General features: G+C 38.2%; 1 protein-coding gene across 1 annotated transcript in view; it reads left to right on the forward strand.

Moving 5' to 3' along the window:
• Positions 1 to 3,849, forward strand: part of LOC107102817 (sodium- and chloride-dependent GABA transporter 3-like) — a 39,554-nt gene extending 35,705 nt beyond the window's left edge. The window contains exons 14-15 of the mRNA XM_015402251.1: positions 91 to 261; positions 2,097 to 3,849. Of these exons, the coding sequence (XP_015257737.1) occupies positions 91 to 261; positions 2,097 to 2,240 (315 nt within the window). The 3' untranslated portion in view covers positions 2,241 to 3,849. The remainder of the gene's footprint in view (positions 1 to 90; positions 262 to 2,096) is intronic.
• The last annotated feature ends 11,092 nt before the right edge of the window (positions 3,850 to 14,941 follow it).

The raw sequence follows: 14,941 nt of genomic DNA on the forward strand, positions 1-14,941 counted from the left end.
TATATATATATATATATACATCTTTTTCTTCTTTACAGTTTACACAATATGATTTACAAACAATGTATTAATGTATTTTTCTTTATACAGGGAATTTTCCTCTTCTTCCTGATTAAATACAAACCTCTCAAGTACAACAACGTGTACATCTATCCCGATTGGGGCTATGGCATCGGCTGGTTTATGGCCATGTCCTCTATGGTGTGTATCCCAGTGGGTATTATCTGGATGATCTGGAAGACTCCTGGAACCTTTTCTGAGGTAACAAAAACACACATTAGATAACCTTCACTAGAACTTAACATTAGCCACATTTGATCATGTTGGCAACATTTACAATCACCAAAGATGTAGATGTTTAAATGTCCTAAAACAAGAAAATCCTCTATTATGATGCTAGTTTATAATACAATTGACCATTGCTTTATCACTTATGCCGCTGTTATTAGTATTTTGTATAATCTCAGTGTGCCAATAGGCAACACTTTGTCTTATTTAATGTTTCACAAGGCGGAGAAGAGTGAAGGATCTGTGACAAAGCACTCCAGAGTTGTCCAGTGTTCTCTTTCCAGTAATGGAAACTGCAGTTGGTTTTCCATCGGTTTTTAGTTTGATATTTTTTATGGCCCACCATTTATGTGCTGATTTGGTCATGAATATGTTTACGTCATAATTTTTTTTTTAATGATGACACATTTTTAGTTTTCTGCAAGAGGCTTTTAAATTTATCCAACTAACAGTGGGCATGCAATGTTTATCCACATATTCACCATTTGATTAACAACTCTGGAATTAAATCAACTTGGGGTATTGGTTTCTGACAATCTGAATGGGGCCTACGCCTCTATTTTAAGTCCCAGTGTTACCAAAACTCAAGATACTTATGTTTATTGATTGGACAGGAAAAGCTTTTTGGAGGTTTATTCCAAACACTCAAATCGAAGGTTATTTTTCTCAATTGTTTGTGTCCAAAAGTTTTAATCTATGATTAAAGATTAATTTATTTTAGGAGAATTTATAAGTCCCTTTCAGGGATGTCAATATATTTACTGTCATAGAAATCTGGAGACGTACAGTATTTACATCATGCTCTTCTTCACTGCAAAAACAATCTAGATATAAGTAAATATGTCTTTCATTTGAGTTGGTAAATTAGATGATTTGGCAATGGAATGAGTATATTTACTCTTAAAATGAGATAAGTAGATAATATGCACTTTATTGTAGCTTCGCCTCGTCTGTTCCTGTTTGGCTGTGAAACCATCCTGAAGGGAAATATCAGCTGTGCTGCTGCCATCAACATCTTTGTTTATAGATGTTGGAAATTGGCCTGTTTTTCCAGTGTAGTCCTGTTTCTCTGACTTTGACTGGCTGGATGTGCTCTCTTCATCCTCTGATGGAGTTGTCTCAAAACTCATCTGCCTGGCTGTGTGTTGCCTAGATGGGGCCGCCTTTTAAAGTTGCTTTTTGTATCTCTGCTTCTGTCTCCTTAAACCCCAGTCGGCCTCGGCAGATGGCCGCTCACACTGAGCCTGGAGGTTTCTTCCTGTTAAGAGTTTTTCCTCTCCACTGTCACTACAAGCATGCTTAGTGTGAGGGATTGCATTCCAGTCGAGTCTTTTTTGACATGACAATGAGTCAATGCAATCAACTTGTTTTCCTTAGATAGAAAACTTTGAATCAATTTGACTGCTTGATCTGGTGGACTATAACGTGCCTTGAGATGACATGTGTTGTGAATTGGCACTATATAAATAAACTGAATTGAATTGAATTGCACTTGAAATAAGACAATGCAATTGTAATTGTTGTGGCTTATCTTAATTGTAAATTGTCTTGTTCCATTGGTAAAGCGTCTCAATTACCTCCTCACTTAAGAAAAAAATGCAATTATTTGAAGAAAAATGAAATTTAGATTTACATTTTTTGCAGTGTTGATGGATTTGTAAAACTGTGGGAAATGAACAGCAGCTAAAACATTATTTGGGTACTGGGATCCATTACTTAACGAATACTAGGGAATTATTATTATTATATTGAGAACTTTTTTGGTGTATGAAGGGACTTATTTATTATTTGTTTTTGTCTGTTTGCAGAGAATGAAGAAGCTGACCACTCCCAGCCCCGACCTAAAAATGAGAGGCAAACTTGCTGCCCTCAGTCCTTACGCTGTCAATGATGCCAAACTTAAAGCAGATGGAAAAGTATCCACCATTTCAGAGAAAGAGACACATTTCTAATTGGCCCCGGTGACTGACCAAGCTGCCAGCTGTCTTAAAGGACCAGTCCCACAAAAATGAATACCATCACAGCATTAGAGACAACTACACAGAACAGAAAATGGAACAAACAACTCAGAGTATTTTTGTTTTGTAAAGAGTCTAAATTTGATGATGATGCTTATATGTAGTCTGATTCTGTTTTGCACAGCCTTTAAATAACAAAGTTGTTTACTTAATATTCCAGCTAAAGCAGCTTTTTACTTGTTTTTAGCCATTAACAACTTAAAGATGTGTTTGATTTTGTGTGTCAAATGGTAAAGAACTGCCCTGGTAACGTGTTAGTTATGGTTTCACTTATGTGTGGACTTGTAGGATAATAACAGTGTGATGTATATGGCAAAACTGTGGGCAGGTTGCTGCACTCCTCTGTTAGATTTAAGGTACCCAAATGAGACATAACATGTAGCAGCTTGAGTAATTCTCAATATAAATTCATGCTCAATCTACATAAGCTGTCTCCACACACCTGAAAGTTAAACTTTTAATTTACCATTATATTGTGAGATCAAAGACTGTGGGGACTTCTCTTAAGCCAGCATGAAAACATCTAAGCAACTAAACCTTTTGAAAAATATCCAGGTTTTGGACCCATAAACACTATCACAGAAAGCAAATTAAAACCACTGACTTGACAACACAGTAAGAGCTTTTTTCATCGTCAAAAAGAGAAATCTTTTATTTTCACAGCAACATTACAGTTGTTATCATGGCTACAAGTAGATGTTACTGACTTGCAGGTTGAGTCAAAAACACACCTTTCTCCTCTAGCTGCCCTCCTTAAATTTATGGATATCTGTCATTTCACAGTAATTATGCTGAGCCTAACAGAGACTGACAGATGGATGTGCCTCCAACCCTTCATTTTTATTTCCTGCTCCGCCTGTAGAGAAGAAGACGGACACGCATCACATGAGCATTTCAAACCTCATCTGTCCCTTCATTTTCAGCCTTTCTTCTTACCTTTATGCTATTTTTTCGTGATTGTTCTCCCTTTAACCTCAGTCTGCTCTTCTCTGCTTCTTTGTCTCATGTTATTTGATCTATTCTGCCTCTTTTTAGCTGCATTTCACAACACCTTTAATAAGTACATCAGTCTAATAAGAATAAATTAAGCATTTTCTTACATACTTCCCCATTGACCTTTTTTTGTTGGAAACCATGGGCCTCAGATATTTTTTATCTGAGCTTCATCTTTTGAGGGAGGAAAGAGCTGGTCTCTTGTTCATAACCATCAAATATCCCACAGGTTCTCAGATTTAGTTCACTTTCTGTTTCATGGTTTTTCTGATTAAAATGCTATATGACAGCATCTGAGGAAATTCACAATAAAATTCACATTCTAACAGTTGTCAGGAGGCAAAAAAGAAACTAAAGAATTAAGGAATTTGTGAGAGGATAAAGTTTAAGATAAAGTAGGAAAGGAAAGAAATTGAGGAAGTGTTTGGTGTTTGAATAGCCTCCTTTTAGCTGTGACATGCTCTTTAGCAAGGAACCGGTCCCTTACATCTTGGTACATTTTAATGTTATTGGCACATATATGATGTTTCTGCAAGGTAGTTGTTTCCATTAAAAAAATCTACTGTGCTGTTTAACACTGATCACACCGCTTTAATTATTGGTTTACTTTGTGAATGATGAAATGTGTTTAAAAACAACCACTGTAATAAAAGACAATATTTCAAGTTTTAATATGACTGAAACAATCTGTGCTGGAGATGAAATGAGAAGTGTTAAATACTGTTCAGTGCTGCTCTGCACACAATCTGGTATTCACTGAACACAACCTGTCTGCATAATAATTTTTCAAAATAAATATGAATAAGTATGTGGCCTATAATTAATTTTTTGATACCCTTTTGCTAATTTCTTTCACTCCAGATTATCTAAAACAAATTTTTTTTAAGAGAAACTTACATTTTTGCATAATGGCTTCACGTGTTTTTGTGACCCCATGTTTGCCAATATTGGATGAATAACTTAATTTGTGATAATCCAGTAAAATTACCAAATTTACTCATATAAAGATTATATATATCCAAAGATTATATATATATACATAATATAGTGCTTATATCTTAAACAGGATGTGAAGAAGTAAAACCTATTTAATCAAGCCCCTTCTCCTTCCTATAGTTGTTAATCCCAACAATCTTCCTGATTGCTATTTTACTTTTGAGTACATGGTACTCTAAAGTCAATTAAGTGAGCAAATTAATTAAATTCTGTACATGTGAACATTAATATATCGATCCACATGTGCCTAAAAAAATATTTAGTTTTACAGTTATTCACTAAGAATGTAAATGTACCCATATGCAGTTAAATATGTATTAACCACTGTATAGTGACTAGGACACCCATTGATATTTACTGCCCTTCTTCTATCTCATATATTTCAAGCAAATTTTTCCTGAACATTTTTCAGGATGTTCAGTGGTTCAATGGAGTTTTCCCTACCCGTTCAAATGTGGGGGTGGGTGTGTGCGGGTGTTAGTGGGGGCTGTTCAAGGACTACAGAAATCGGCGTACAGAATCCGGCACCCCTTACCAGGGACCATTCAGTCCCTGTAAAGGTTGGGCAGAAGTGTAGTGCATATTTCTAGCATTAGGTCAGAGCTGTTCCTGGTATATGTTGAAACCAGGCATAGCTGCTCTCTGCCACTGGTCCTGTTTATAACCTTTATGGACAGGATTTGTAGGCGCAGCCATAGGGCCGGGGCAGTCTGATTTGGGGACCGTATTTCTGCTTTTACATATGATGTGATTCTGCTGGCTCCTTTCTGCCAATGTCTATAGCATACACAATGGGAGTTGGCAGCCAGGTGCTAAGTCTCCAACATGAGAAACAGTTCCTCCAAGTCTAAGATGCTGGTTCTCGACTGAAAAAAGATGGCTTGTCCACTTTTGGTTGGAGTGGACCTCAAGTGGAGGAGTGGAAGTGTCTTGGAGTATGGAGCAAGATATCAACAGATTGATGTAGCTGCCGCTATAATGTGCTGTACCCAACTGATATTATAACTGAGTGAAATGTTTGGTCTACAAGTCCACCTTGTTTGGGATCAATTATTTTTTAATTAATTTTTTTAAATACATTTCTAGCAACTGGTCTCTCTGGCAAACTGTCTGCTGCTTTAGGATATAGAAGCAGTGTTTCACCAACACTGTTTATAGTGCAGGTGGGAAGCCGCTGACCTTGACTGGGATGTTGTTGAGTGGTGGAAGGAGTACTTTGAGGATCTCTTCAATCCCCTTGTCACGTCTTCCACTTCTTCATCCCATCAGCCAGGCCAAAGTCAAAGAGGTAGTTAGAAAGCCTCTCTGTGGCAAGGCCCCAGTCTCTGGATGTTGTAGGACTGTCTTGGCTGACAAGTCTCTGCAGCAAAATGTGGCTGTCTGGGACAGTAGACCTGGATTGGCAGACCGGGGTGGTGGTCCCTCTCTTTAAAGAGGGGGATCAGAGGATTTGCTCCAGTTACTGAGGGATCACACTCCTAAGCCTCCCCGGTCTACTCCAGGGTGCTGGAGAGGACGATCCGGCTAATAGTCAAACCTCGTGGCACATTGGACCAGCTCTATACCCTTCATCGGGTGCTCGAGGGTTTGTGGGAGTTTGCCCAACCAGTGCACATGTGTTTTGTGGATCTGGAGATGGTATTTGACCGTGTCCCTTACTCCGGGAGTAAGGGGTGTGGAGCCCTCTGTTAGGGGATGTCCGTTCTCTGTATGACCGCAGCAGGAGCTTGGTTCGCATTGCCGGCAGGAATTTCTAGGCTCAGCCAGGGACAGGTGGGTGTCCTGTTTGGGAACCTCAGGATATCATCTCTACATCTCTAAAAGATTGCGAATACAGGCAGCTGAAATGAGTTTCCTTCACAGGGTGGCTGGGTGCACCCTTTGAGGTCTGGTGAGGGACTAAGTTACCCGGGAGGTTGCTCCTTCCTGTTTAAAGGAGCCAGCTGAGGTTGCTGGAGTATCTGTTCCGTATGCCTCCTGGTCGCCTCCCTCGGGAGGTGTTCTAGGCATGTCCTATTGGGAGGAGGCGTCGTAGAAGGCCCAGGACACGCCTAAGGGACTATGTCTCTGAGCTGGCCCGGTGTCACCTTGGGGTCCCCCCAAAGCAGCTGGAGGAGGTGTGTGTGGATCGGGAAGTCTGGGCATCTGTGCTTAGACTGCTGCCTCTGCGACCCAGCCCCAGATAAACCAAAAGAAAATGATTGGATGGAATTACTACCCTCAACTACGGCCGTGAAGTATAGATCAAAAGCGAGATCCAGAAAAGAAGGGTCTGAAATTATCTTTGTGGCTGCGCATTCCCTAAGAGACAGGGTGAGGAGCTTGGTCATCTAGGAGTAGAGAATGAGCTCTACCAACCATAACAGCCCCGAGTAGAGACACTTTCATGCACAATGAGCGAAGTCAGCTGAGGTGGCTTAGAAATCTTTCTAAGATGTCCCCAGGATGGATCCCTCAGCAGTTGTTCCAGTCATTTCCCAGCAGGATACAATGGAAGTACTATGTCTGTCGAATGGCCTGGGAGCACCTTGGGCTTCACTCAACAGAGCTAGAGTAAGTGTCTGGGGAAAGTTTAGTCTGGAAGTCTCCGCAGATTAGAGAGAAACACAGCTAAGTGACCACTATAATCTGACGGAAGATGATTATCCATGAGAGTCACTTAACAGTTCACTCCAGCCTAACGAGGCGAGACTTAGACTTAAACAACTTTTATTGTCATTTTGTATACACAGAGTGTGTAGACAAAGATGGTGAAGGAGAATATTGTTGCTCAAATTAATACACATGTTTATATGAAGTCCCTATGGCAGGTTGTTTTTACATTTATTAAAAGCACTCTGTTGTTCTATTTTTAGATCAATAAAATAAGATTCTTCTTGATCAAAATCACATTCCTAGACTAAACTGTAATAATATATTTTCTAAATTACATTTTTGCAGCAGAAAATGAATTTCAGAAACTAAAGCAAAACAAAAATAAACATAGTAAGAATTAATCCTTATATACCTAGACATGTTTATACATTTTAAGTGGCCAATATGACATTTATCAAATTGACTGAATATGTATTTATGATATCTGAAATATATTTCTTTATTGTCAAAATAATAAAAAATGATAACCCATAACTAACTATGAAGATCTGAAGTTAATTTCTAGACATCCAGAATATTTATTCTAGATGTGAAGAGTGTCGTTTTGTTTTAAATGACGATATACATCCATCCATTTTCTGACACTCTTAATCTCAAGAGGGGTTGCAAGGGGTGCTGGTGCCTATCTCCAGCTGTCTATGGGCAAGAGGCAGGCTACACTCTGGATAGGTCGCCAGTCCATCGCAGGGCAACACAGTGAAAAACAACCACTCACACCTTAGAGAAGCCTATTAACCTAACAGTCATGTTTTTGGACCGTTGGCTGGAGTACCTGGAGAGAACCCACGCATGCTACCAGTGCTACCCACTGCACCACTAAGCTTGTGACCATGACCATAACATTAGGCTACGAGTGTATTTCTTGAATGGCAGTGGATCATTGTATTGATTTAGGTAAAGACCACCTGATAGAAAGGTGAAGATGAAGTATAAAAACGTTGTTCTAATAGATAGAAACTAATCATTCACTATTTAGACTGAGGCTGTCTTTGTTTGGAAGGCATATGGCACAAATTTAAACAATCAAAGAATAATTCATCCACCCTCTGCGGTAAGGAGAGAATTTAGCTGCCAAGAAGCCTTATTTATTCTTCTCAGAAAAAACTTTGTCATGGCCTCTACGAATAAAGTCTTTTTAGAAAAACAGCAAGATTGAAGTGTAAGAAATGACTAGAAGCTGTATCTTTTTTCCCGAAACATTTGATAAAAAGCATGCAGAAAAAGAATGTCTAGTTCAAAATGTAACTTTCTTACAAGCACACAAAGCAAAACTAGAAAAAAATAAAACTACTGTTAGGGTTTGGAATTGATAAGATTTTCACGATTCCAATTCCCTTATCGATTCTGTGAAACAAAGAACTTAAGTGCACGGGGACATTTGTCTACCTTCGCCTCGGACATTCTATTTCTTCCTGCCTTAGCGAAAACAAAAGGCTGTAAAAGGGAGCTGCCAGCCTCTGAGCCAGCCAGGCCACACGTCTCGTCACATCTAATGGAGAAGGCATCCGTTTAATGAAAAAGCTCGATGTTAACCATTGCCCGATTGCCCGGGGCAAGTAGTTTTTATTGTCGGGACAGTACAAATTTAATTGCATTTGCCCGCCGGGCAAGTCCAATGATCGCAAAAAAATATATATTTATCACTTAAAATTACTTTAAAATCACCGACATTCGCTGAAAACGACCCACAAGCATTGCCAGCGCCATCTTTGTTGTTTTGTACACATTCTTGCGTGATTTGAAAAAGCCACGTGATATTTTGCTAGATGGCGTGATTCAGCTCTTGGGGAGAGAATTCTGCAGAGCAGCAGCTGGATGGTGAATTTAATCTATACTATAATACGCGCTAGATTAAAAATGATCAGTCAGGGATTCGGAAAATAATAATAATAATTGTATGCGCACAGTGTAAATATTTCTATCATATGGCAGTCTTCTGTACAGTGGCCATACATTAAAAAAATGTCATTACATTTTTTTCTCTTAAACATTGGAATGGTGCATTTAAATGTTATAGAGCTAAACATGTTAAATTGGTGAGTAGTAGTAGTGTAATTTTTTTACCTGTCCAGTCTTTTTTAGATTTTTAACATTACAATTTGTATTTTTACCAAGCACACAACAGTTTAAAGCAAAGTTTAGTTTGAAAAGAATGTGCAGGAAAGATTGAAAAGCATGTTAACACGGTAATGTAGGCTTGAGTTCATTATCTAATGCATGCATATACACACCAGGAACCTGTAAACTTACTGAATTACAAAAAAAAACATTTAAAAAATAAACATGTTTCATTGATATATATACAAAAATCAATATTAGGAACTATATTTATCAAACATTATACTGGGCAAGTAAAAATTGTTTCTGGGCAAATGAAATGTGAAAGCCACTTGCCCAAAGGGCAACTTTGTAGCATGTTTAATAACCCCAAAGGGAGGTAGAAAACTGACTTATTTCCAGAAATGGTATATGATTTACAAGGAACCACATTAAGCACAGCCAGTGATATAAAACTAGCTACTTGCCACCAGAGTTGCCTTCTATACTGGTTGTAGCTTTAGCTTCTGTCTGGAAGCATCAAACACACGGCATTCGTTAAAATGTATGCCATGTTGTGTGCGCAGGTGTTTCTGCATGTTGGATGTATTTCCTCCTGCGGATGTACAGTAATTGCCACTTTGCAATGATTGCAAAGCACCTTGTTCCCATATTTTTCTTTCTTAAAATTAAGCCAAACTTTTGTGCGGTTTAACTGATGGGATGGCATATTTTTTTTTTTTTTGCTTTTCTAGGCTTATGCCCGGTCACGTCGTACTTGCTTACTGAATGCCGTGTGCGTAACTTGTGTAAAAAACGTGATATAAGTCGTGCTGCCCAGCGCTTGGCTCTGGTGCTGCCTGGAACTGTTAAGCGAGCTGCAAAAAGCTGCCATGGAGTTGGAACACACGGAAACCGGTTCTTAACAGGAACCGGTTTTCAATTCCCATCCCTAACGACGGTTGAGATAAGAATAATAAAAAAGGCCTATTACATACATTTTCATAAATTTTTGCTTTCAACTTTAAATCAAAGCTGAAGTAAGAACCATTTTAGAATATACATGCTAACCTTTAAGTGCCTTTTTCTCTTCAACAAAATCTAAATAAAATGTTAACTAATTAAACATATCCATAAAGCTATAGGTTGAAGGGAATTGAAAAAAAGTTGTTTCTTCTTGTGATTTTTACAAAGGTCTCATAAAGATAGGCTACCACAGATACTGTTGTATGTGGATGACAAGAACTATGTGTTTTAATTAGCCTTTGGATGCAAAACAGGCGGGTAGAATGAAAGGAAATATAATGAAAGACAAGACAATTCCATAAGGTAAATACACCATTGACATTGTAATAAAAAATACAATTTCATAGACCAGATGAAGCCTAAAGATGATAACAATCAGACAGAGACTGGATTTCTTGCTCTTATGATTCCTATGCAGTGAACAAATTAGTTGAGTCATACACAGTGTTCTGGGGCAGCGCTTCAAGACAAAGCTGCCACAGAAAAATCCAACATGCAGTGGCCAAAGTCACTCTTGCTCAAAGATCCTAGCAAGCCAATATTTTCATTCTGGTCTTTAAATTAAGAATAAGAAAGAATATTAAAAGTGCACACCAAAAAAACTGTTTCTGTTTCACATTACCATTAAATCATAATATTGTTAAATCCACAACTCACAAAAAGACACCATGATTAGTTTAGTGCTTCAGCACAGTAACCTCATTAAATAAATGTTTTGATTTAATCAAACTTCTAAGAGGGCAAAATAAAAAAAAATAAAGCATGAGAATATTCTAAAAAATGCCTTTGTGGCTCAGTGGAATTGTTTCCTTGCTTGGTGTAGAAAAAAAAAACCTGTTATTTAACCAGGAAATGCAAGTTTGTGCTTCCAAGTTGTTGTTAACACCTGACCTTATTTTTCAGTAGGGGGCAGCAAATTCCAAAATACCTGTCTGTAGAAGCTACAGCCTCAGGTAAAAATTATTGTACATTCTGTACTTTGTAAAATCTGTGAAAGATTCCTATCATTGTATTAGAACTGCTCCATGGTCGACCAAAAAAAAACAACAAAAAAAACATTTTAAGATCGAAGAGCGATAATGGAATTTGATATTGTATGCTTAACTCCTAAATGCACAATCATTTTCTAACAAAAATAATTGATAAAAAAAAAAAAAGATACAATACAACGCCATATGATAAATAAACAAACATGTTTTAAGCATGCTGTGCTAAATGTGGTTTTTCTATTTCTGCAAGAGTTAAAGTCAAGTTTGCATATTACATCAGATCAAATTAATTTTAAGCTTAGTGATATTGATGATCTGACTTAGACTTAGACACCATTTATTTTCATTTTGTATGCAAAAAGAAATTTCTTTTTGTACTGCTTCCATATTATTTCCATTCATTAAAGTGCAGCAGTGATCAAATGTTAACAGTGTGGGAGAAAAAAAAAACATTGTTCAAAAAAATGCACTGATATGGAAGTTCAGAGAATTAAATCCGTATGGTGCAAATATGCAGAGTTTTGGAATGGTGTTATCGGAGTGATGTGGAGTCAGTGTCAATAATAAGAGTTTTCACAACAGTTCAGCCTCAGGATAGCAACATGGGAAAGCATACAGATACCATACTAACCTAAAAAATCGTGTCCAGTTTTCATCCCTCCACCCTGATAAGCAACTATTTCCCTGTGATGCTATTACATTGTTTTCTCTTTTCAAAAGCATGACTACAAAGAAGAGGTGAAGCAGCTGGTGGACTGGTGCAGAGACAACAGCCTGATCCTGAATGTGGAGAAAACGAAGGAGATCATCGTCGACTTCAGAAAGAACCGACCTAACCACATTCCACTGCTCATCAACAGCTCAGCTGTAGAGGTGGTCAGCAACACCAAATTCCTTGGGGTGCACCTCACAGACAACCTCACCTGTACTGTAAACACCACCTCACTGGTCAAAAGGGCACAAAAGTGCTTGTACTTGGTGGGGACGATGAGGAGAGCCCACCTGCCCCCACCAATCCTCATAACCTTCGACAGAAGCACCATAGAAAGCGATCTGACCGGCTGTCTCTGACCGGCTGTCTGGTGTGGTTGCAGCGTCTCAGACTAGAAGAACGTAAGAAGAGTAGTAAGAACAGCAGAGAAGATCGTGGGGGCTTCTCTCCTCTCAGTAAAATACGTTTCATCCCAGCACTGCGTGTCCCCAGCCCGTAACATCATCATCGACCCCTCACACCCCCACCATGGACTGCTCTCTCTGCTGCCCTCTGGGAAGAGGCTCCGCACTATTTAATGCAGGAACAGGAGGCTCAGCATCTGTTACTTCAAGGCTGAAATATTGGAATTCTTTACTATCAGGAAGTCCAAAAACTCTACTTAAAAAGCTTTAGCTGATCCAAAATGCTGCAGCCAGAGTTCTGATGAAAATGAAAAAGAGAGATCATACCTCTCCTATCCTAGCTTATCTTCATTGGCTTCCTGTTAAATCAAGAATAGAATTTAAAATTGTCCTTCTCACATATAAAGCCTTAAATGGCCAAGCTCCATCTTACAGCAAAGTGCTCTGTTAGGAACATAAGGAACAATCATATCTCTGATATAAGATGGAGCTTGGCCATTTAAGGCTTTTATTGTGAGAAGGATTTCACCTTCTCACCTTCTTCATTCATTCGGCTTTCTTATTTAATTAGCAGATCTAGACTATGAACAAGGCATTGTCCACCTTTCCTGTTTTTGTCTTCAATTTAATAATTCTGGACTTTTCTGAGAGACATGTAGATGCTGAAGCTGGCAAAAGGCACTGCTGTCACTCTCTAGTTCAGGAGGGGAAGTGCTTGTTCCATCAATGTTAAAGAATCCTATAAAAAAAAAATCCCTGTATCCAGATTATGATGTGCATCATTACCAAAATTGATTGTTCCTAGGACTGAGGTGCACATTTAGAAAAAATGTTTTTAAAATCTGTTCATAACTTTTCAAGTCATCCTGTACAAAGATGGATAGACAGACAAACAAACATAGACACAAACTCGACTCAAACATAATCTCCTTGGTAGAGGTAATTACCTACAGTATCAAAAACTTCAGTTAATTTATGAAATTCATAAATAATGACATTCACACAAATACAATGTAGAACTTGTGGGTTAGAACATTTTTCTTTCCTCTCTATGTATGTTATTATATGATCATGTGTATTTATATGAGAGCATTTTGTGCATGCTGCTGTCTATGTGTAGCTTTCATGTGGAGTTACTTAGCAGATTTTGTGGGTTGTGTATTTCATTGGACAGACCCTGCACTCTGTGATTCCCTTTAATAGATTGTGGCAGCTGTGTAATTTTTACTTATTTCCTACTGACCTTGGAAAAAATCCTCATCTTCAACACAGGAGCCATTGTAATACACACCAAGACAAAAACAAAATAGAATAGCTAGGAACAGAACTCCAGTATTTATTTCACATTTGCAACCATAAACATTTAAGCTACACGGAAGATTTATAAATCAACACCCCACCATCCTTGATCCATACAGACACATGCATGCACACTGAATTACAAAGAGCTGGATCGCATCACCATGCAGAGACCAGAAAAAAAGCATTGCTCCCAATTTCACTGCTGTGTAATGTGGTGTAAAGGGTCACTGGTTAGTTAGGACACCAGCTTTGAAGTATTTACAAAGACAAAACACAGAAGTAGTCAGATGACAATTGCATGGCTGGTCTCTTAAATACATTTTTGATGAGTCTGTGTAGCAAGTAGTCAGTATCTGATCTATAGTAAACAGCTGTATATGTTTTACTTTAAAAAATGTCCTACTGGCTGTTATTTGTTAAAACTTGGGAGGTTTGAAATTGAAGGACCAAAAAGTAGTAAAGCTGGAGGTTGAAGTATCCTTTGACGATATAGACTGACTAATTTCACATAGCATATTGCTTAAAACATGTCTGTTAAGTTATTTAGAATTATTCACTAATACATACATAATAAACAATATAGTATCATCTCTCTATCACATTACACTACCGTTCAAAAGTTTGGGGTCACATTGAAATGTCCTTATTTTTGACAGAAAAGCACTGTACTTTTCAATGAAGATAACTTTAAACTAGTCTTAACTTTAAATAAATACACTCTATACATTGCTAATGAGGTAAATGACTATTCTAGCTGCAAATGTCTGGTTTTTGGTGCAATATCTACATAGGTGTATAGAGGCCCATTTCCAGCAACTACCACTTCAATGTTCTAATGGTACAATGTGTTTGCTCATTGGCTCAGAAAGCTAATTGATGATTAGAAAACCCTTGTGCAATCATGTTCATACATCTGAAAACAGTTTAGCTCGTTACAGAAGCTACCTTGATATATGCTGCATCTGGACTCAGCAGCAAGGGTGTCAAAAGCTGGAATCTCTGTACAGGGAAAACTCAGGTTAGTGACCACGTAAATCTGACAGAGGACTATTACGAGCGTGTAAGTCAATAATCTGCTTTTTGAGTTCAGTCTGTGCCCAGAAGAAAGAGTAGAATCCAGCAGGATGGCTATTCACATCACGCGAAAAACATGTTTGCGTACTCTATTTGAGAAACGTCTTTGTGTACACTATCTGAGAAACAATTTCTCAATGGATCCAAATCGGGTATTAAAAGGGTTCAACAATATTTGCATGAAATAACAGTTCAACCATACCCTCTCTCTGAAATCAAAGGTTTATTGTGAGTTCCTTTTTTAAGAAATGCAACACCATAAGTTTTCTATGATTTGAACTGTGTTGCTTTGAGAAAAACACAACAAAGATTGTTTTTGCAGTTCTGAGCAACCTGAGTCTGTACAGGATATGAAATATGCATCTTTTAGATCATTGTCGGTGATGGCACCCAGTGTAAATGTATATGCTACCTCTATGTCCTCCAAGCTAGTTCTGCGCTCAGTAG

The sequence above is a fragment of the Cyprinodon variegatus genome, unplaced genomic scaffold (genome assembly GCF_000732505.1).
Source record: "Cyprinodon variegatus isolate N-32 unplaced genomic scaffold, C_variegatus-1.0 Scaffold1324, whole genome shotgun sequence".
Lineage (NCBI taxonomy): Eukaryota > Metazoa > Chordata > Actinopteri > Cyprinodontiformes > Cyprinodontidae > Cyprinodon > Cyprinodon variegatus.